At 40.5% G+C, this 22995-nt stretch overlaps 1 protein-coding gene across 1 annotated transcript in view; it reads right to left on the bottom strand.

Moving 5' to 3' along the window:
* LOC102943928 (macrophage mannose receptor 1) overlaps positions 1–22912 on the bottom strand; it is a 47374-nt gene extending 24462 nt beyond the window's left edge. Inside the window, exons 1-12 of the mRNA XM_037891562.2 lie at positions 22727–22912; positions 18676–19077; positions 17568–17729; positions 17172–17189; positions 15158–15322; positions 14142–14255; positions 12437–12583; positions 9881–10063; positions 9256–9413; positions 8726–8839; positions 4929–5044; positions 2963–3111 (exon numbers count right to left, since the gene is read on the bottom strand). Of these exons, the coding sequence (XP_037747490.1) occupies positions 2963–3111; positions 4929–5044; positions 8726–8839; positions 9256–9413; positions 9881–10063; positions 12437–12583; positions 14142–14255; positions 15158–15322; positions 17172–17189; positions 17568–17729; positions 18676–19077; positions 22727–22787 (1789 nt within the window). The 5' untranslated portion in view covers positions 22788–22912. The remainder of the gene's footprint in view (positions 1–2962; positions 3112–4928; positions 5045–8725; positions 8840–9255; positions 9414–9880; positions 10064–12436; positions 12584–14141; positions 14256–15157; positions 15323–17171; positions 17190–17567; positions 17730–18675; positions 19078–22726) is intronic.
* Positions 22913–22995: the final 83 nt, after the last annotated feature.

Genomic DNA, 22995 nt, shown 5'->3' with positions numbered 1-22995 from the left:
GGAAACACTATTTCACTTGGAGGGTGGTGAAGTATTGGAATGTGTTACCTAGGGAAGTGGTGGAATCTCTATCCTGAGAGGTTTTTAAGGCCCGACTTGACAAAGTCTTGGCTGGGATGATTTAGTTGGTGTTGGTCCTTCTTTGAGCAGGGGGTTGGACTAGATGACCTCCTGAGGTCTCTTCCAACCCTAATCTTCTACGATTCTATGAGTCTATGAATTCAGTCTTGGTTAGTCTCTCAAAAACACAATATCATAGTGCATCATTAAGGAGAAATGTTTCGGTCCTGGCTAGTTGGACAAACAGAAAATAGTTTGGAATCACAACCCAGAAGGGAAACTCCTTTTAATTCCAAGAGAAGCTAAGGAGAGTGTAGCCGAGAAAGGAGAAGTCTATTAGATGTTCATGGTAGGTGAATGGGATATGGACTACATAGACCTGGAGCCTGATTCTTTGCAGTCGTGCAAAAATAAGTGAAAAGTGAATGGAAAATGCTACCAGATCAGAATGACAGCATTTTACACCCACTTGACCCTAATATAAATGGCTACGTATTGTGCAGGCCAAAGGAGGATCAGGCCCCTCGTACTTAGTGGTCTGTGATACTTGTCCATAAACAATAGCAAATTTCGGGATTCTGATCCTACGTTTTGGCTTTTTGTCTTGGTGGGTTAAAAAGCCAACTAAACTGATGTAGACAGCAGATCACTCATGCCATCTTTCAGAGCGGTACCGAAACTGGCAATAAAGCCATTTGTGACAGATTTGGAACTGCTCTGTAATACTTTATGAATAATATATATTGACCTCGTTTTTGGGATGTTTACTGTATTAATATATTGGGTTAACTCAGTAGAGAACTGTCTTGGAAAACAGGCAGGAAAGAAAAGAATGGCTCAAGCTAGCCACTTCTCAGCAAACATTCAAGAGTTGTTAAGAGACAATGCCAGAACTATTAGCTTGGATGGTTTGGCCTCCTCTTCAGCCAACCTGCAAAATGGTTTGGACCACGAAGGGTCAAAGCCTGGCAACACAGATGAACAAAAGAACTATAGCTAAGTTGAAAGAGGGGCACACTCTCAAGGCAATAGTTGGTTGAGGGGAACCAGACTGAAACATAAGAAACTGTTGGGTGAGTTGGAAGAAGTTAGGCTTGCTTGGGTTACCATCAGGGTCTAAGACAAGACATTTATGATAGACATACATGAAGACTGTTTGTTGTTTTAAAATCCTTTTTTCTCTAAAAAGGCTTTGCTCCTACAATGTTCAAATCAACACTTTTTTAAAAAGAAGGCTGTTTGATCTAAAGTAGAGTGAATACTTAATTGAAAAATCTGAAAAAAAAATCACTTCCATTTGAACTTAAATGATCTTTTTTTTCATTTTTTTTCTCCCTGAAATGAAAAGGATGGGGAAAAATGATTTTGAGTAGAAAGAAACATTTCCTTCAACCTGAAATGATTTTTTTCTGTTTTACCTTTTGTTATGGGTGTCTTTTCATCCACACTTTAAAAAGAAAAACAACAACCCTAATTTTCAAAATGAAACTCTGCTTCTGAATGAAAAGTCAAAATATTTTGTTTTGAAATGGCCAAATAGTTTGGATAACCCCCAAAATGCATTTTTGGCAAATTTACTATTTCCCCAGCTGTAAACTGATCTTTGTATACCACTGGTCACAATCTCCTCAATGGAAGAACTGCAGGTGCCCCAACTCAGCCAGACCTGCAAGGTAATAGCAGTTGATACACTGGGTCCTGTAGCACAGGATCAGTCAAAGAATGGGAGAATTGCAAAATTCTACCCTGGAACAGGTAAAGGCATGAGACCTAATACCTGAGCCGGAGCACTCAGAGAAACCGTAACGGGCACAGAGATGCAGCTATCCCTGTAACCATTGCACAATTCACTGAAGATGTTTGAGAGTTGCTAACCAGTCTATAGATCACCCCTGCTAAAGAATGAAATTTCACTGGAATTTCAAAATTCAGCCTTTTAAACATGGATTCAAGCTGTGGTGCTCCTCTACATGGCACAGCAATACACACCGGTCTTAATTCTAATGTGCACCAACATGTTACACACTAACAGGCACATGTAGACCCTGCTGGCATGCACTAAAAGTTCCCTAATACACATTAATGAAGTAACATTGAAACAGTACTACATTGACCAGCACTAGGGAACTTTTAGTGCATGCCAGCAGGGTCTACACGAGACACTTAGTGTGCCTCATGTTGCTGCATGTAACAGGGTATACTGGCTCTTTAAAAATAGAGGGGATCCAGAACACTCTGTTCCGGGGACCTGGAATGAACAAAGGCCCAGGAAATGACCTGATAGTTGAAGAGAGGAAGCAGTCCCAGGGAATAAGGAGTTGGATGCAGAGAAAACCCCAGGATGCTGTTCTGTTAAGGGCCCGGTATCAGGAGCCATGGAATGTAGGGTGGGGCAGGACTCCCCTCTCTTTCAGCCAATTGGGAGGAGCTCTCTGGTGTAGGACCATAAATTGATTGCCTTCTTCCTTGGAACAGGGGAGATGCTGGCAAGACAAGAAGCCAGAGCCAGAAAGCTGAACTCCAGGGAGAGAGAGCTATGAGAAGCAACCCTGTGAACAGCAGGCTGTGGCAGAAAAAGAGCTCTGTGTGGATGGTGGAAGAGCCAGAGATAAGTGTGACCCTTTGGATTGCAGCGATGGGACTTAATGGGCAGGACTGTTTGTGGGCATTAAACCATCCCCAAGTGGAGGGTGGTAGGACTTATAAGAAAGGCTGTGGGGAGTCCAAGTAGCCCTGTAGGGGGGAGAACAAGGGGAGGCCACTGCAATGGGCACTCTGACCAAGAGGGACTGCTCAGGAAGTGACAGCCCTGTTGCAATGTGCATTAGAATTCACACACCTGTGGGGTGTATTACTGCACAAAGTAGACAAGCCCATGGGAAATACCTATGACAAAACATACCAGGCATTGCTGAATTCCAGTGAGTGAACAGAACTGCTTCACCATTGGTCCACTTGAAAGTCCCATGTTTCTCTACATCTGAAAGACCGATCCAAAAATATTTTTCAGGCCTCAGCCCAATCAGACTAGTTAGATAGGCTTGCTCACATCTGTAAAGAGAGGAAGTGGCAAACTGAGATTAAACCTGTTTTTCTCATAATTTGTAATGTCCACACATGACTGTGATTTCAAAAGCTTATCAAGTGCTGGAACAGGTATATTTCTTCTCTGCTGCGAGGCACCATCCCCTCTCTATAGCTACATTAATGGTGTTTCAGTTTTCAATGTCCTTTAGCTATTGTATATCCCGTCAAGGTTCCTTCCCCACTCTGAACTCTAGGGTACAGATGTGGGGACCTGCATGAAAGACCCCCTAAGCTTATTCTTACCAGCTTAGGTTAAAAACTTCCTCAAGGTACAAACTTTGCCTTGTCCTTGAACCCTATGCTGCCACCACCAAGCGTGTTAAACAAAAAACAGGGAAAGAGCCCACTTGGAGACGTCTTCCCCCCAAAATATCCCCCCAAGCCCTACACCCCCTTTCCTGGGGAAGGCTTGATAAAAATCCTCACCAATTTGTACAGGTGAACACAGACACAAAGCCTTAGATCTTAAGAACAATGAAAAAGCAATCAGGTTCTTAAAAGAAGAATTTTAATTAAAGAAAAAGTAAAAGAATCACCTCTGTAAAAATCAGGATGGTAAATACCTTGCAGGGTAATCAGGTTCAAAACATAGAGAATCCCTCTAGACAAAACCTTAAGTTACAAAAAGATACAAAAACAGGAATATACATTCCCTCCAGCACAGCTATTTTACCAGCCATTAAACAAAAGAAAATCTAACACATTTCTAGCTAGATTGCTTACTAACTTTTTACAGGAGTTCTGAGCTGCATTCCTGTTCTGTTCCCAGCAAAAGCATCACACAGACAGACAGACCCTTTGTTTCCCCCCCCCCCAGTTTTGAAAGTATCTTGTCTCCTCATTGGTCATTTTGGTCAAGTGCCAGCGAGGTTATCTTAGCTTCTTAACCCTTTACAGGTGAAAGGGTTTTGCCTCTGGCCAGGAGGGATTTTATAGCACTGTATACAGAAAGGTGGTTACCCTGCCATTTATATTTATGACAATCCCGCTTTCACTTTCTCCATTCTCCTTTCAAACTATCCCCTTTGAGCCCTCTCTTTCATCCAGGATCGCTGTCTCTCACCTGTAGGTCCTTCATTTCCTTCCAGCTCTCATTCTGACTTTTTTGTGTTTTTCTCCTTCTGCTTATTTTCCTCACTTTGTTCTTCGTTATAATGCCATCGTCTCCTGCTGACACCACTCTAAAAGGGGAAACCCTCCTAGGCTTCAATTTAATTTACCAACTTGCATTTGGATTTTTGTTTAGGATCTGAATAATCCTTGTATTGCTGCCCTTTTTATAAGGACCTAGCACGAGCTATTGTGATACACTCGTAAAATTTAGCTTCAATAACATTTGTTTTTATGTAAAAATGCCTCTCTAAGCTACATAGTTTGTAGCATGAGTAACTGTGCTGTATTGAACACTAGCTCTTATAAAGCAGAGACAGCCATGGCATGGGGTGGTATCTGGTAAAGCAGAAATGCAATTTTCCAAAATGAAAATATTTTTTTTTCTTCTCAAATGTAATTTTGTAGAGCTACAGATGCAAAGGGTTTTACTTTTTACCGGCTTGGAGAACTGTCAAAAGTGAACATCTCAAAATACAATATTTAGTCTGAAAAAAACCCATGTATTTTCTGAGTAACTTCCCATGAAATAGAACATTTTTGGTTTTAATTCAAACTATTTATATTTATCTGTTTTAACACTAGAATTTTTTTTGAAAAGTTCTTAAGTATTTTAGCATGTTCTAAGATTATTCCATCAAAAAGCACAAATTTAAAAGTATTTTTCATACCTGTCTTCAACAGTTGTTAGATAACCTTTACTCCTTTCACAAGTTTTCTTTGCCTCTGAAAATGTTACAAATGTATGTCCAATCAAGTAACAGTAAAAACCATGTCTTTCCCAGCCCTGTCACATCAATCAGGAATGACCATAAATTAGTAACAGATTGTGATATAATATATTGACTATACTCTATCCTTGCAAAATGATATATTAATTTGGAATCCAATAATAAAGTTACAAAAGTAACTAAGCCTAAGTAAACATCCACAAACCTACAAATCAAAGTGATGATGCATTATCCTCTTTTGACAATTAACAGCTGATAAATAGATGTTACTACAGTTAAAAAAATTATAACCATACAGAATAGAGAATGTATTTAACAATAGAAACAAATAAATTAATGAATTAATCAATGTCCTTGATCAAAATAGAAGATGGGAGTGTTTGTTTTGTAGTGAAGTGCTGATATAGTTGATGTGGAAAGAACAGTAACTCAAAACAAATGGGAATATTTGGTTAGGGTTTCCTCTGTCTATTTAACTAAGGCCTTGTCTACACTACACAGTTTTGTTGACAAATGTGGGGCAGTGTACACACAACAATGCTCCTGCTATGCCGACATAATAAAATCATCCTGCACAGAATGTTTTATGCATCCTGCATAAAAACAAGCTGCACAGAGCTTTTTGCAACAAAGTTAGAGCAAGGCAGTTTCAGTGTAGATGCTGCGGTTGCTTGTGTCACCCTAAGTGGCCTCCAGAAGGTGTCCCATAATGCCCATCATGACTGCTCTGGTGAGCAGTGTCTACTCAGCTGCCTTGCAACCAAGTACACAGACATGCACCTTTCTGCCTTTAAAGCCCCAGGAATTTTTGAAATTCCGCTTCCTCACATTGCATCTTCCCAACTGACCATATTAGCTTTCTCTAGCAAATGTGCTCCTGCCTGGAGTGCTCAGGAGTTGCTGGATCTGTTGGGTCTGTGGAGAGAGGGTGCTGTGCAGTTGCAGCTCTGATCCAGCCATAGGAACTTTGACATCTACAAGCAGATTACTTGTGGTATGGATGAGAAGGGGCACAAAAGGGACATGCAACAGTGCTGTGCTAAGAATAAGGAGCTGAGGCAGAAGTCAAGGGAGGCCAACTGTTGCTCTGGTGCGGCGCCAAAAACATGTCACTTCTAAAAGGAGCTAGACACCATCCTCAGTGGTGACCCCACCTCCACTGACAAGAGCCCTGTGGATACTTTGGGCAGACTGGAGGCAGCGGAGAGGAGACAGGGCCAGGAGTACATAATAGAGGGTCAGGAGCAGGTATCCATGGAGGACCAAACAGAGATGCTGAGGGCCCTGATTGTGCTACAGGTGGAACACATGTGTGCTCGACTCCCCCTGCAGTCCATACAGAACTGCCTTCCTTGCCCTCCCCAAACACCCCCCACACACATTCCTCTCACATTCCTGGTTCGTTGGAGTACCTCTTGCACTCCACCCCAGGGACATTTTCCATAATGACAGTTGGACTTACTCACAGCTATGAGATCCTCACTTCAGAGAGTGCTGCTCACTGTCATGTCCCTTGTAAGAAATGTTAATCTGTATATTGCTGTTTAATAAAAATGAAGTCTTACAAAGACAGTGATTCTTTATTTGTGACTGACACAGGGTTATTGCAGCAGAAATTCATACACAGTGGCTATCGCACACTTGCAGATTACAATTAATGCTCAGGCAGGAATGATTACAAGGGTCATTCAATGTGGCAAGTAAACAATGCCTGGCTCAACTGATTACAGGAAGACACATTATTGGGGCTCAGTGTCAAAATGCTGCCTCAAAGTCCCCTGATTCAAATAGCCCCCATTAAGCCCCTCCAATAGCTCTGGTTTCTGGCTGCTCAAAATCAGCCACCAGTTAATCCACCTCAACACTCCACCCCTGGGGAAACTTTTCCCCCTTGGCTTCACAATTGTTATGCAGAGCACTGCAGACTGCTATGGTCTTACGAAACTGTAAAGGAGCGAGAGATGAGTGACAAAGACATTCAAATGGATGGAATGCAAGCCCTGTGAGCACGAGGCTGAATTAACTGGGTATGTTTAGAAGATTAAGAGGGGGGGACATGATAGTGGTCTTCAAATACTTGAAAGGCTGCCATAAAAAAGATGGAGAAAAGTTGTTCTCTTTTGCCACAGAGGTTGTCAAGTTTCCTTCCCCATTCTGAACTCTAGGGTACAGATGTGGGGACCTGCATGAAAGACCCCCATCTTATTCTTACCAGCTTAGGTTAAAAACTTCCCCAAGGTACAAGCTTTGCCTTGTCCTTGAACAGTATGCTGCCACCACCAAGCATTTTAAACAAAGAACAGGGAAAGAGCCCACTTGGAGACGTCTTCCCCCAAATATCCCCCCCCCAAGCCCTACACCCCCTTTCCTGGGGAAGGCTTGATAAAAATCCTCACCAATTTGTACAGGTGAACACAGACCCAAAGCCTTGGATCTTAAGAACAATGAAAAAGCAATCAGGTTCTTAAAAGAAGAATTTTAATTAAAGAAAAGGTAAAAGAATCACCTCTGTAAAATCAGGATGGTAAATACCTTACAGGGTAATCAGATTCAAAACATAGAGAATCCCTCTAGGCAAAACCTTAAGTTACAAAAAGACACAAAAACAGGAATATACATTCCCTCCAGCACAGCTTATTTTACAAGCCATTAAACAAAAGAAAATCTAACGCGCTTTCTAGCTAGATTACTTACTAACTTTACAGGAGTAGTAAGGCTTGCATTCCTGATCTGTTCCCAGCAAAAGCGTCACACAGACAGACCAAACCCTTTGTTCCCCCCCCTCCAGATTTGAAAGTATCCTGTCCCCTCATTGGTCATTTTGGGTCAGGTGCCAGCGAGGTTACCTTAGCTTCTTAACTCTTTACAGGTGAAAGGGTTTTGCCTCTGGCCAGGAGGGATTTTATAGCACTGTATACAGAAAGGTGGTTACCCTTCCTTTATATTTATGACAGAGGTCAGGACAAGAGGCAATAGCACAGCTATTTAAACTATATTCAAACTATAGCACAGCAGATTTAGATTAACTCTCAGGAAAAACTTCCTAACTGTAAGAACAGTAGGACAACAGAACAGACGTCTCAGAGGTTGTGGAAGCTTTGTCACAGGAGGTTTTCAAAAATAGGCTGGAGAGCCATCTGTCTTGGATGGCTAAGACACAACAAATCCTGCATTTTGGCAGGGGGTTAGACTAGATGACCCTTGTGGTCCCTTCTAATTCTATGATTCTATGATATATTAAGGAAAACAAAAGGAGATGAATGAGAGAAGAAAAAGAACAACAGGAAACACAGTAAATCGTTTCATTAATACAGTTCTAGTGCTTAGTCCTTTCTAAAATTCAGATTCCCATTGGTAGAACACAGCATCATTCTGCACCCACTGAGAAAATGATGTCACACAATTCAGAAATCCCCACACTGTGAGACCCAATAGCTAATTACACAGTGTTGAAATATATGTACACCAACATGAATCATGTATGCCCAAAGCTACAATACCAGTTTCTGTCTCATTCAGAGAGGGTACTGAGAGAAAATAGAGCGTGTGTGTGTGTGTGTGTGTGTGTGTGTGAAGGAATTCAAATCAAATTTAGTTTAAATGAAGGACCACATTTTTTTCAGATTGAAAATCATCAGCAAATATAAACGAGCAACTTGCTAGTCAAAAATACAAAAATACCAAGCTATTTCAAGGGTGATTTTGTCTGATCTAAATGTAATTTATTTTGTCCTTACCTTCAGGCAGCCATTATCAATGTACTCCACTGTTCCAGGAGTGTCTTGCAATGGATTCTTTTTGCAAATGTATCCAAATTTCTTATCACAAACATTGTCTGCCCAGTATCCATCCTGAAGACAGTTTGGGAAAAAGATTATCAGTTAAGAGGAACTAAAATTCTTTACACGACTGCTTTTTTTTTAATGTTCCTTTAAAAGTAAAAAGAAATATGCTTATTATTTTTCCCTGAAGCTAGTTCATGAATTGATTTATAAAGAAGCTATAACTGTTGAATTGAGTTGTCCTGAACCATGGGGTGCAAAGTTACAAGGATTGCTGGATATGCTAGAGAAGTAAATGCATTATCATATCTGAATACTGATCTAAATTTCTCTAAAATTAAAACCATAAACTCATTGAGCAACTAGAGATATCATCATATGGTATTATTCTAAAACAAGTTCTCCAGTTTTTGGACATCTAATTAAAAATAAAAAACAGAAAGAAAATATGATGTTAATGCATAGATATAATTGCATTATTTCACCTGTCCTTTCATAACAACACAGTCTTCTTGTCTGCTGTTTGCATGGGTTGGTTCTCCACGGAGCCACTTTGTGTATGTCACAGGCATCTTATCACTCCATTCAAAATACATTTGAATTCCGAGGTCATTCAAACCAATCCACAGCTCATCAGTTGGCTCTAAGAACATAAATTCAGCTATGTTTTTATCTACATTGTAATAATCTTCAGGAGCAGGATTTTATGATGATGAGCTGAAATTGTTACGTTGCATTACAAAGCCACTCCAGATAAATTGGTAATGTTGTCTACTTTAATGTCTATTTCAGGTTCCCCCCTTCATTCAAGAAGAGATAGGAAATACCACCAGGAAAGCAAATCATTCTACTTAGCAGCAGTATCAGCTGCTCCTTTTGTGACCCCTGCAGTTACCCAATGCTGCAGTAACTGGGGCTGTGATTTCCTTCAGAAGATTTGTTGTAAATTAACAGCGATGATAAGTTAGTATCAGTCATCCAGCATAGTTTATGTATATTTATGTGTGTGCTTACCTGTAAATATCCATATAAATTAAATATAAACCATTAAAAAGCTACAAAATTTAAAACGATTAAAAAGCTACATTACTGCCCAGTGGAAATACTCACTGTACCCAAGTTGAGACACTATAAAGCTGTGCTCTTCAATGTTGTGGATACTGGCCAGATCACCATCCTCCTTTGTACAGGAAATCAAGGCTTCTTTCCACATTTTGGGCTCTCTGTGAATCATGTAACAGTGACCTGTGTATGGCAACCAGCCGTCTGGGCATTTACTAGATGCAGAGAACTCTAAAATAAATAAAAATATTTCAGAACAATTCAAGTTAGAGCCTGGAATAAATGTGGTTAAATTTGAAATTAATTGTGAAATTAATTAAAAATAAAAGAAGAGTTAAGGTACTGGAAGTATTTTTTTTCTCATTCTGCATTTAAATATCTAAGGCTATTAGATCTATCTGCTATGATACACAGAATTTGGTGTAGAAAATATAAACATATTCAACCAAGACAGAAAAAAATGGGATCAATGCCAAATGGACTTCAGAGTTTGAAAATATCAACATTGCAAAATGTGCAAATTTGGACACATTGTGTTTTATAATTCCAGATGTAATATTTTCACATAATGCATTGCATCTAATTATGTTTTGTATATTATTGCAACAGTAGCAATTACCTCTCAGCATATGTTTACTTTCTACATCATAGGTTCTTGTCAGGTTTCCCTCCCCACTCTGAACTCTAGGGTTCAGATGTGGGGACCTGCATGAAAGACCTCCTAAGCTAATTTCTACCAGCTTAGGATAAAACTTCCCCAAGGCACAAACTCTTTGCCCTTGGAGGGTACGCTGCCACCAACAAGTGATTTAACAAAGAATCAGCGAAAGGACCACTTGGAGTTCCTATCCCCCCAAAATATCCCCCCAAGCCCTTACACCCCCTTTCCTGTGGAGGCTTGAGGATAATATCCTAACCAATTGATTACAAAGTAATCACAGACCCAAACCCCTGGGTCTTAGGACAATAGAGAAATCAGTCACGCTTTTAAAAGAAACAGAACTTTATTAGAAAGAAAAAAGGTAAAAGAAGCACCTCTGTAAAATTGGAAGGGAAGCTAATCTCACAGGGCAATCAGATTTAAAACACAGAGGATTTCCCTCTAGGCAAAACTTTAAAGTTACAAAAATAAAACCAGGAATACACCTTCCTCTCAGCACAGAGAAAATCACAAGCCAAAGCAAAAGTAATCTAACGCATTTCCTTGCTAGTGCTTACTAATTCTAATGGAGTTGTATTGCCTGCTTTCTTGATTTCTCTCTGGCAAGCACACAGGACAGACAGACAAAAGCTTCCCCTCCCCCCCACCCCATAGATTTGAAAGTATCTTGTGCCCTTATTGGTCCTTTTGGTCAGGTGCCAGCCATGTTACCTGAGCTTCTTAACCCTTTACAGGTAAAAGGATATTGTGCCAGGAAGGATTTTATAGTACTGTATACAGGAAGGTTGTTACCCTTCCCTTTGTATTTATGACAGTTCTCATTAAATAATTTGTCAGAGACAGGATAGCTGTCTTTCTTTTCTCAGAAAAGTGGTGCTGCAGTAAATCTTTCCCTTTGCCAGTTACAGGATCTAATACCTAGGGACAAATTGCATTTGACTTTATCAGGAGGTGATATGAGCCTATACTGCAGTCTTTACAGGGCTTCCAGTGATCACGCTGCTGCTTGCTAAGGCCCAGATACAGTGACCACTCAAGTCAAGGGGAATCATTCTTGGAAGGCCAGAACACATTGTAGCAGGTGCTAAACATCCTGAACTCCTATTGGCCTTATGCGGGGAAGCACAATCCATTTTATTTCTTTGTGAAGTTAAATTATGTCAGGATGTCCATGGCTTAGATCAGGGGTGACCAACCTGTGGCTCCTGAGTCACATGCGGCTCCTTGTATAGGCACCAACTCCAGGGCTGGAGCTACAGGTGCCAACTTTCCAATGTGCCGGGGGGTGCTCACTGCTCAACTCCTGGCTCTTCCACAGGCCCTGCCCCCACTCCACCCCTTGCTGCCCCCTCCCCTGAGCCTGCAGTGCCCTCGCTACTCCCCCCTTTCCCTCCCCCGGAGCCACCTGCATGCCACAAATCAGCTGATCGGGAGTTGCGGGGAGGGAGGGGAAGGTGCCGGTGGGAGGGAGGTGCTGGGAGTGGAGGTTGTGGGGAGCTGATGAGGGGCTGCTGACGTATTACTGTGGCTCTTTGGCAATGTACATTGGTAAATTCTGGCTTCTTCTCAGGCTCAGGTTGGCCACCTCTGGCTTAGATGGTAACCTCTGTTTTTATAAATAAAAATAAAATAAAAATAAATCATTTAAACTTAGGTGTGCACTGAGTTCTAGAAAAGTTGCCAAAGTTTAGACAACCTACTTTAGATTGATTAAATAATGGTATGCTTCCTAGAGTGTCTAAAACAGGGAAATGGATAGAATGGTTTGTTCTGTGCAACCAGCAAAATAGAACATATGCGATTTTTAAAAAGAATTACTCTTGGATGAAGCAAGTTTGTCATTTCATATAAATAAAAATGCATTTCTGTGACAGATCTCTGCAGACCAAATCCATATAATTTAAATAAAAAGCTTTTACTATAATTTTTATTGACTGACCTACCTGAGGGAAGAGAGAAAGAATCCAAAGTGGAGTTTTTCCTTTTACAAATATAGCCAATTTTCTGATCACATTCACGGTTTTCCGATTTAGCACCTCCTCTAGGATTTAGTACTGAACACATTTTCTCAGGTTCCAGAGAAGGGTTTCCTTTAAGAAATGAATTCAAAACCAGTGAATTTCCTTGTAGGCAGTGCAAATCCTCATGTTTTTTTGTACCTTTTCCCATATAGATTATGGACTCAGCATTTCATTGGTATTATTATTTTTATACTGTAGCTAAAGAAATGTGTTAAAAATAGCTCTTTACTGGTCAATGTTCCCTTAAACACATATGATAAAATATGAATTCCATAACATCTGATGTAATATTCAACTGGGGACAGTTCATACTGATATTATTGCTTAACAGTCAACTTAATGAGACAAATTCTGCCCTCATGTTCTCTCACGAAATCTGAGGACACAATCTGGCCCAATATTTTTGTGCACTGCGTATTCTCCTATTGATTCTTGTGCATAATTCTGGCTCATGCTAGGAATTATATATGTATGTATTGAAAGAAGAATGTACCCCAGTGTTTGAATAATCAGACACTAACAATACAGAGAAATTGTATGCATTTAGGGGAAACATTCATATTCCTTTTATAAATTCTATTTACTGTTTAGAAAGTAAAAGAAGATAAGTGGAAAATCATATTTGCTAAAATTATTGGAAATAAGAGAATTTTATTACTGACCTATATGACCGATTGTCAAGGGAATGCAGAAATAACCTGGGTGAAGGCTGTATGAGGCCAAGGCACAATGCCCCCCTACCTCTTGAATCAACGAGGTGGGGCATGAAGGTTGATGGGACCAGCAGGGAATAGACAAACCCTGGAGTTCTGGGGAAGATAGAGGCAGGCCTGACTACTCTGGAGCCTTCCTCCAATCATGGTGTCAGGAAAGGTAGGTAGCCATACACTCCAACTCTAAAGGAACTTTAAGACTTGGTGAGGCTTGGGAAAAGAAAATCAAATATATTTGCTCAGGAAGCAAATATAATGTTGAATAAAATTGGGGTTTTTGAGGCAGCTGAGATCATAACAAGAGTTTTGAATTTGAGCCACCTCATAGTTACTATGACGACAGTAGAGATTACTTCAGGGCTAGAATGTAAATGCACGGGAACTCACATGGTCAAAGACTCTTTAGGATAAAAAAGAGAAGAAAGTCTCAAAAATAAGGAGGAAAAACTCTGAGAGACTAAAACCCACTGCCACTGAGAACTGACACGTTGAGATGTTGTCAAATGGAAATGATGAAGTTTAAGGGGCACAAAGAGAATGTTAGATGTCTTAATTGGCTCAACATTACCTCTAAATACATGCCTTATGCAGCCCAGCTGTTACCCAGACAGAGGCTATATAGGATTTTATTGCATTTTACTTTTGATATAGGATTTTCTCTTACTTTTCTAATGAACTTGGTTTCCTTAAGATGATGATTTCTGTTTTTTTTTTATTTTCAGATTACACATTAAAAGCATAACTCCACTATCAGATCTTTAAAGTGGAGCTCAGCTCCAACTATGATCGATTCATATGGCTCTCATTACAAATGCTGTATTATATGTGGGAAAGTACAAAACTGTAACTGAGATCCATTCAACATTCTAGCTGGAGATTTTCATCCTTAAAACCATTCTAAAAATTACCCCTACCTAGAGCCCAGTTTAAATATCTGAAAGGACTGCCACCACTCCACTGCCATCCATAGTTGAAATTCAGACTGTTAAGCCCAATCCAGAGAGCCGATCTCATCCTATCAATCAAATCTAAAGAACCAAAAGAAATGAAAATACATCATCATACATTTGTTGTAAAATACTTTGCAGCCACAATGTTTTGAAGAGGCTAATAGTTGTTTGCTTAGTGGTTTCCAAAAGTCAACATGCTTTTTGTGTTGACTCATAGTAAATATGCTAAATTGTTATTCAAATATACTATTTAAAATTTAGCATTAATTGCAATTTAGTTATTGGTCATCTATGAGATGAGGATGACAAAAATACAAGTACCATATTATTTGACCTGAATTTGACACCATTCACCATAACATTTAGTGTTTGCAATAAGCTTTGGCAAAGAAAGGCATTAAGTGCTGCAAATTATATTTTTATTGCTAAATTCATTCTAAGTTTTGATGCAAAATCATTCAAAGGCTTCATTCAAAAGGAGCCTATATTTATGTGAGCTGCTGACAGGGTTAATCCAGTCAGGTGCTTTATATGAAAGGAAATTCCCGGAATGTTGTATGTATTGGAATTGCTATATGAGGAACAGCTGAATTTTCAGTACTGTAAGCTTATAAATGGCAGTATCTAGTGTAATATGCAACAAAATAGCTCTTCCTTCAGTGTTATCATATCAAGGACATTTCCTGAACGACTTTTCTTTGAGGTTGATCCAACTCCCAACTAAATCAACGGGAATCCTTGAATTTACTGTAAAGGGAATTGAATCAGATACTTTCTAAGCCATTTGAATGGTAATTCTACTTCTTGTTTCAAAAACATGACTTTCTGTGTTTAGGTTTTTTTCCTACACGTTAGCACATATTGCTAATATTCAACACACTCATTAATTACAATAGATGATTAAACCACTAAAAAGTTAGTGATCCACTCCAACACAGAAAAATAACTCGTTTTCACTCAGAATTGCTTTGATAATTCACCTCTCAGATACATTTGCTCATGTATCTCTGTGATACTTAATAATTCTGCATTCTGTTGCTGACAGCTTTTCCGTGCTTGGTGCCATGTAAGAGCTGATTGGAAGTTTATCTGGTAGTGGATGCCTGTCAAAGGGTCTGTAGTCCAAAATCTGTGAGTTTCATTATCTGCATGAGAGAAGTGGGATGCAATGTTGCCATTTATTATGACTAATGCATATAAAATGAATGATAAAATTTAACTGTGAGTGTACTTGTAAAGTCGCGCTGTTCCAACAGAGAAAACAGAATCCTCTCTTTAAAAGTGGGAGTCTGTTATTTTGCTCCATGGATTAAATCCTGACCCCACTGAAGTCAATGGGATGAGCCACTGATTTCAACAGGGCCAAGGTTTCACCTGATATATTCAGTTTCATAGTTCAAATGTGACAATCTCCCAAAGAAAGAAATACAATGGGGCAAATCCTGCTCCTTCCTCCATGGCACTATACAGCCCCAGTCATAATAGATTTAACATGGTTCCACAACAAGGAGTAGAGAATAGATGAGAATTTGGGGTTCATGCCCACAGTATCTACACTCTCATACATGATAAAGCACAACTCTTGAGTGGCTCCCTGTGCATTCCCATGCTGCCATATTTGGGAGGTGGGGTCAGGCAGGCCAGGGAAGGATTAGAGTTGACCCAACAGCCATTGCACCCTCAGGAAGGAGTTACTGGTTTTTAGTTTTATGGCCAAATTCAGCACTATGATGTTCATTGGCTGGTTAAGGCAAATTCACAGCTGCTTTGCATCACAGGAGTGGCACAAAACAGTCAGAGCAAACTGGGGAATCTGGTCTTTGACTTTCTCTCTCATTCTGAAAAAGCAAGGAAATTAACAGCAAATGATGACATTGATGCAATATTAAGGTTGAGATTGCATTTGCATTATCTTCTGCAAATTCATAGTTCATCTTCCTAGTGTGACCTTTTCTCTAACCTCAGGTGTGTATCCATTTTAATAGGGTCACAGAGTCATAGAGTTTAAGGCCAGAAGGGACCACGAGATCATCTAGTCTGACCTCCTGTAAATCACAGGCCACCGCCACCACCAACACCCAGTACCAGCACACTAACCACAATAACTGAAATCAAATCAAAGTATTACAACCCACAGGAGACTAGACTGCTATGTGCTACAGGCAGAGACTACGACGGACCGAGGTGCACCAGTGCTGGAGGCCTGTGCAAGGGCGGGAAATGATTAAGTGAGCTACACCAGGTAATCCTGGCAAGTGACCTGCACCCACATACTGTGAAGAAAGGTGAAAAAATCCAAGGTCACTGCCAATCTGACCTTGGGAAAATTCCTTCCTGACCCTACATATGGCTGTCAACTGAGTATGTGGCTTTCCAGGACGATTGTAATGGCCTCATTTTACAACCCTTACTCATGTTGGCCTAGGTTCTGTGTCCCATTCCATTCTCTTTGTGCCACGCAGGAGACTGCTGACATCTCCCAAGGGGATATACATCTAGCATAGCCAGCTCCTATGTCTTGGGTGCCCAGATAGCAAGTGTGAAAAATCAGGACAGAGGATGGGGAGAAATAGGCACCAATATAAGACAAAGCCCTGAATATCAAGACAGTCTCTATAAACTCAGGACATCTGGTCACCCAACCTGCAACTCCAACACAGCAGGCCTGCCAAAGATGGAGAGGTGAAATACTACTGCTATCCGTAGCTGGCAGTGAGGGAAATAGCCCCTGAGGCAACTGAGGCCTGGGCTACACTGGGGCAGGGGTTCGAACTAAGATACTCAACTTCCTCTATGCTATTTGCGTAGCTGAAGTCGAAGTATCTTAGTTTGAGTTACCTTGCTGTCCTCACGGTGGCGAGTGAACCGCGGCGGCTCCCCCGTCGACTCTGCTTACTCCTCCTGCCGAGGTGGAGTATAGGCGTCGATTCGGGGATCGATTTATCGCGTCTAGATGAGACACAATAAATCGATCCCCGATAGATCGATCATTACCTGCCGAGCCAGTGGGTAGTGAAGATGTACCCTGATAGTGGCTGCCTGATACACTGGTGGTTTTATGCTGACTACAGTAGAATTTAGAGTTGCCTAGAGATGCTGCTCAAAACTCTGCAGTTGATAACAGTCCCCAATTAACCAGAGTTCTTTTTCTATAATTATAGATGCACACAGGTAATATTTTATATGACTGCCTTCTACTGCACTAGATTTTACATTAGTGCCCTGTGAGAAATATTATAGGGTGGAGGTAGAGGATGATGCAAAATAAATCGGTTCAAGTTTTATCTTGTGAACATGACACTGTCAGTGACATTTCAACAGTGTTGTTCTGTTTCCTAAATATTGTGCTATTATATATTCTAAATCAACATTCAGAACTTACATTTTAATGCCCAAAATACAATTGGTCTGTGTCAAAGTCTGCAGTTGTTCCACACCAGAGCCAGCCATCTGACCTGGCAGCATCTGTACACTCAGCATACCATTTACCACTCAGCTTGAAAGGGAATACGCAGGGTGCCCCATTGGCATTTCCTAGCAATGTAAACAAATCTGAGGATACAAAATGATAGAAGTCAGTATAGAAATAGTAATAAAAATAAGGAAGCTTGAGTGCCCAACTCTCTAATCCTCCGTATCACATGTGGGAGGGCCACTGCATGCATGGTCACTGATGGCCCCCTGTTACTCTCAGAGCAGCATAAGACAGTCCAGGAAACACTGTGTGACTTATACATTTGTTCAGTAAAAAGAAAAGGAGGACTTGTGGCACCTTAGAGACTAACAAATTTATTTGAGCATAAGCTTTCGTGAGCTACAGCTCACTTCAACGGATGCATTCTGGCAGCTGGAAACTGAACCTTCAGAACTCATGCTCATGAGCTGGTGCAAGCACCTAGTTATTTTCACTAAATTCATATTAAGATTAGTTTCTTTGAACTGAAAAAATTGTGTTCCTCATATACCTTCATTTTTAATAATTGTATATTTTTAAGTAAATATCTTTTCAGTTCACCCTTAAAAGGACTTTTCATCTTCTAAAGTCACTTAAAGCATTTGGAGGAACTGTACACAGAATTGATTTTCTTTTCTGATATTAATGGGCCATCAACGTTGAAGTGTGAAGTAAGCAGAGATAAATTTGTGCCTCTCATCCAGTAACTACAAAGCAATTTACTAGCACGTATACTGCAGCTGAATAGACTAACAGAGTTACACTTAATAATTAAAAATAATCTAATTCCATTTTTGCTTTACAGACAACACATTTTTCCTTCATGGTGCTGAACAAATCATATCATGGTATGATTCGTGTGTAAAGTGAAGAGTGTGTTTGCAGGATTGGGATGTATAAACCACCAGTCATGCTCTACCATAGTCTCATAGGAGAACTGAGTGTGGCTGATTATACGATCAGATGAATATAAATCAAATTACTCTAACACATACACAAATAAATTAGTTCAGAACAATGAAAAGATTAATTTTCAGACTTTACCTTCATAGTCCTGAGAGCACAAATCATCTGTGGTTCCATAGATCTTCCACTTACTCCTCACACCTGATTCCTTCTGCAGCATAAGATTTCCTTTTTCTCTGCTGCCAGAGTTAAAAAACAAATCTTCTCCTTGGATTGCAAGAAGGGTTTCATTTCTGCATTCCCAGTGTTGGAGTTCACTTGTCTTGTTACAGGGATACAGAGTGATCATCACCTGGTCTTTCTTTGAAGGCACTCCCAAGCATAGCCTCAATGCTACACTCATAAGCTGGTGATCAGAGACCCACCTGAATTTTTGTGCCTCAGAATCCCGGTTGCAAATGGCAGTTGTGATGGAGCTAGAACTGTGAGCCTGTACACAGCGCTTGAGATCTTTATTATATATTAAAAATATTTCATTATCTGCAAAACAAAATGAGAATAATTAATGTGTTTGGGTAGAGAGAGACTGACGGGAAAACCATAAGCATATGTGGGGGTGTTGTTTTATTGAATCAAGAATGGGCCTTTTACTCATGGCAAGTGATTGTGGGTTCAAGTCCCACTTATAGTCACAGAGGCAGTATATTCAGGGGCCCGAGTAGGAAAGGGAAAAAAAAAATCAGATGTGACTTGTGCATACACAACACAAAGAGCCAATCAAACAAAGAAGAAATGTAACAATTTATATTATACCACATTTTAACAAAGCAATAATTATAATGGAACTTTCTTTTTTCCTTTAACTTTGTCCCGAAAAAAACACTTCTTCCAAGAAGCTTTTCTGGATGCACTAAATCATGCCTCAATAATAACTATGGGGGTGAAACCAGACAATCACTGCGCTCTAGAATGAACTCACACAGGAAAATGATAAAAGACAAAAATACCCTATCACCTGTGGGTGAACACTTCTCACAAAACGATCACACTATATCTTACCTAGCAGGCCTCATCCTGAAAGGAAACCTGCACAACATTTTCAAAAAAAGAGTCTGGGAGCTTAAATTCATAACTCTGCTAGACACTAAAAATCATGGGCTGAACAGACACACGGCATTTATTGCTTATTACAAAAATCTGTAACCCACTAACCCTCTCTTTTTGTCCCATGACTGCAGAGGTGTTAACAGGCCACTCTGCCTTGAATGGTCCCTTACAATATGTGCTAACTGCTTAGGCTAGCTAAACAATCTGTTCCACCTTGCATTTTGCTGTGACACTGGGAGCACCTTTCCCAGACCTGAAGAAGACTGTGTGTGGCTTGAAAGCTTGTCTCTCTCTCACCAGCAGCAGTGGGTCCAATTAAAGCTTGTCTCTCTAATATCCTGGGGCTGACATGGCTACAACTACACTGCATACAAAAATAATAGCTTGTTATCCAATTTCCTATGTCCTTTCATTAGTGCAGTTACAGCAAGAGTCTAATATAACTTATACAATCAGATGATAGGCAAATTCCAACTACAGCAACGAAACACAGAATGTGGAAGTATAGTTAAGAAACATTACAATTCACATAAATAGGTAAGGCTAGAACTGGCATTTCCTCTGTAGAAAGAGCTGTGTTCCATCTCCCTAAGCCTTCTAGCTCTGGAGCTTACGTAAGTGTTGAAGGAGCTTGTGTGCGGCATTGTATACAAATTATTTAATGAGCTAATTTTTATATTTGTAAATAATTTGCATATAGCCATAAATCTCATTTTATGGTCAGCACACCCTGCTCCAAGTTATGTCAAGGATAGGACATGGGGCAGGACATAGTGTTAGGTCACCTGGAGTAGATAGGAGACTCGGGTATCTGGGTGTTCTTTGGGTGTAAACAGAGTGCTGTTGGGTGACGGCTGGGTGTTAGGGTTTTGGAGTGGGAGGGTAGCTAAGTTGTTACTTGTGGGCTATGGTTGCTCGGTGGCGGATAAGGGGAGTTCTTTCTGGATGGCTGAGTCTGGCTGGAGGAGCCTGGGGACAGTTCTGAGCTGCCTCACGTGTTGCCACCACCTGCTCCTGCTGGCTGTTCCTTCCCTGCTCAGCTCCAACAGGGGGAATTCAGCAACAGAAGAGGCAGAGCAGCTGCCTGGCCTGGCAGAGCGGCTGCCACAGGAGCCCCTTTGTGACAAGGCAGAACAATTACCCCCAAACCACAACCCAGCTGAGGAGGATCCATCCGAACTCTCAGAATGAGTGACAAGGCTGCCAAGAGCCTGAGCATCAGCTGAGGAAGCCTTTTTCTCATTTATTTGTTTTCATTGTGTATTCCTGTGTGGTCAGTACCAGGGGCCTCTTAGCTTCCACTGAGAAGAATGAAGTAAGACGGCAAATTGTTTTTAAATAGCTAAAACAAAACAAAAAACTAACGATGGGGCAGGGGTAAGGGGATCAATTGCCTGAATCACCCATATCGATGTTAGGCGTATCTTGTTACCTTAACTTTTCTAAATCAAATGAATATACTGAATATACCTTTATGGAAATTTTAAATAAAAGTAACCTCTTTTAGATGTATAATAGACCCTGGCCCTTTCAGCCCTACCTCTGATCAGTGATTTTAAACAAGTCCATTGCCCACAAGTCCATGCTGCAGTTGTAGTGTGACAACAGAATTTCTTATAGAACAGAACTCTATAGACAACTATTGTTACCAAACATTCTATTAAGTATAGTTAAGACTGAAGAGGAATTATGCTACATGATCACTAAATATTTCAAATGTGTGTGTCCAAAATTAGGGTTCTAAATCCACATTTAGGCATCTAAATGGAATTGGCCTCATTTTCAGAGCTCCAGAACACACACAGCTCCCAGTGATTTCCACTGCTGAGGGCTAGATTGTGTTTTAATATCGCAGCTCTGTGGTAAAGAATGTTGAAGAAACCACAGAGCAGGATCTGGAAAACTCCGAGTAATCAAGGTCTGTGAAGAAAGATGGTCTTGTGACTAAGGTACTGGACTAGGATCAGGAGATATGGGGTCAATTCCCAGTTTGACCACCATTTTCCTGTGTGACATTGAACAAGTCATTTAATCTCTCTGTGCCTCAGTTTTCCAGCTTTACAATGGGAATAATAATAAATCATTTTCTTCTACTCTGTCAGTTTTGTGTATTTAGATGGTAAGCTTCAAATTGACAGAAACCATTTCTTACTATGTGTTTATAAAGTGCTTAGCATAGTGGCCCCAATGCTAGTTAGGGCCTTGAGGTGCTACTTAGTACTAATAATAAGGTATAATAAGAATAGTTCCTCTTGGGATACCAGTGAAATTCACACTTCAGCTGCAGCTTTGCAACCCTTTTAAATGGACTCTGGTGGTTGATGGTGAAGGCCAGGCTCTATTCTCATTTAAGCCACGCTTTTGGGTGGCTATGGCATCTGGCAGTGCTAATAAGGTGCAGTAGCTCTACTTAGAAGTTATATTGTGTCCAATCCCTGCGCAGGGGTCCACTGAAGGACAGGGGAAGGCTGCTTGCACCCTTTCCCCATCCCTAGTCCATCAATGCAGGGCCAACCATGATCTGGCCCGAAAGTTCTTGTTCAGAGTTAAATATGCACATACAACCTTAACTCTGCCCCGTGTCAATGCCCACAACCAGTTTCTGCCTATATCTTTGATATGTTCTTACACGCAAGCTTATATATTTCTAACAACAGCCACATAGCCCCACTTTAACATCCAATTATTTATTTGCAAGTCATATCTTTTCTTTTACAAGCTCATCTAAAGTGGAAGAAGGTACACATCCAATACATTTTATTCTTTTATATAGATATGTATTGCTGATTAAATCAGATCCTACAGGAAACTTCAAGATTGTACCTGAGTGTGTCTGCCTCTGCTGTTACTTCTGCTCCCCTGTTAGGCCTGGACCCTGCTGCTTCCGTAAATATTTACCTTCTTCTGAGAAGGATCCAACACATCTGGATAAGCATCTCTAGCCCATTTCTTTAAACCACTCAAATTAGGATTATAATAAATTCAAAATAAACAGACTGGACCAGAGTGTCAAAAGGAAAAGCACAAGAAGGGGAAGCACTTTCATATCCTCTCTTATCGCAGAGACAAAACAAGGACTTACCCAGTAGCTGCAAAGCACTATGAATGACAGAGAGAAAAACCAGCAAGATGGAGAGAGTCATCACAAATGTTTAACTCCTTTCCACCAAGAGATGCGTTGTAATTAGTTGCTGTCAATAAAATCCTTCTCAGACAAGCTAGGTGGCAGGTCCTCCTCAGTTTCAAAAGGCTGATAGATCAGGGGAAAGCTCTGGGCTCTAAATAAGGAAATATCCTGTCACATGTGGCTTTTTAAAATAACTCAAATTCACAGTGTAAACTTTGCTCCTA

This window comes from Chelonia mydas, chromosome 2, assembly GCF_015237465.2.
Source record: "Chelonia mydas isolate rCheMyd1 chromosome 2, rCheMyd1.pri.v2, whole genome shotgun sequence".
Classification (NCBI taxonomy): domain Eukaryota; kingdom Metazoa; phylum Chordata; order Testudines; family Cheloniidae; genus Chelonia; species Chelonia mydas.
Note: the sequence above shows the minus strand (reverse complement) of the source record. Positions and strands in the feature narration are given on the sequence as shown.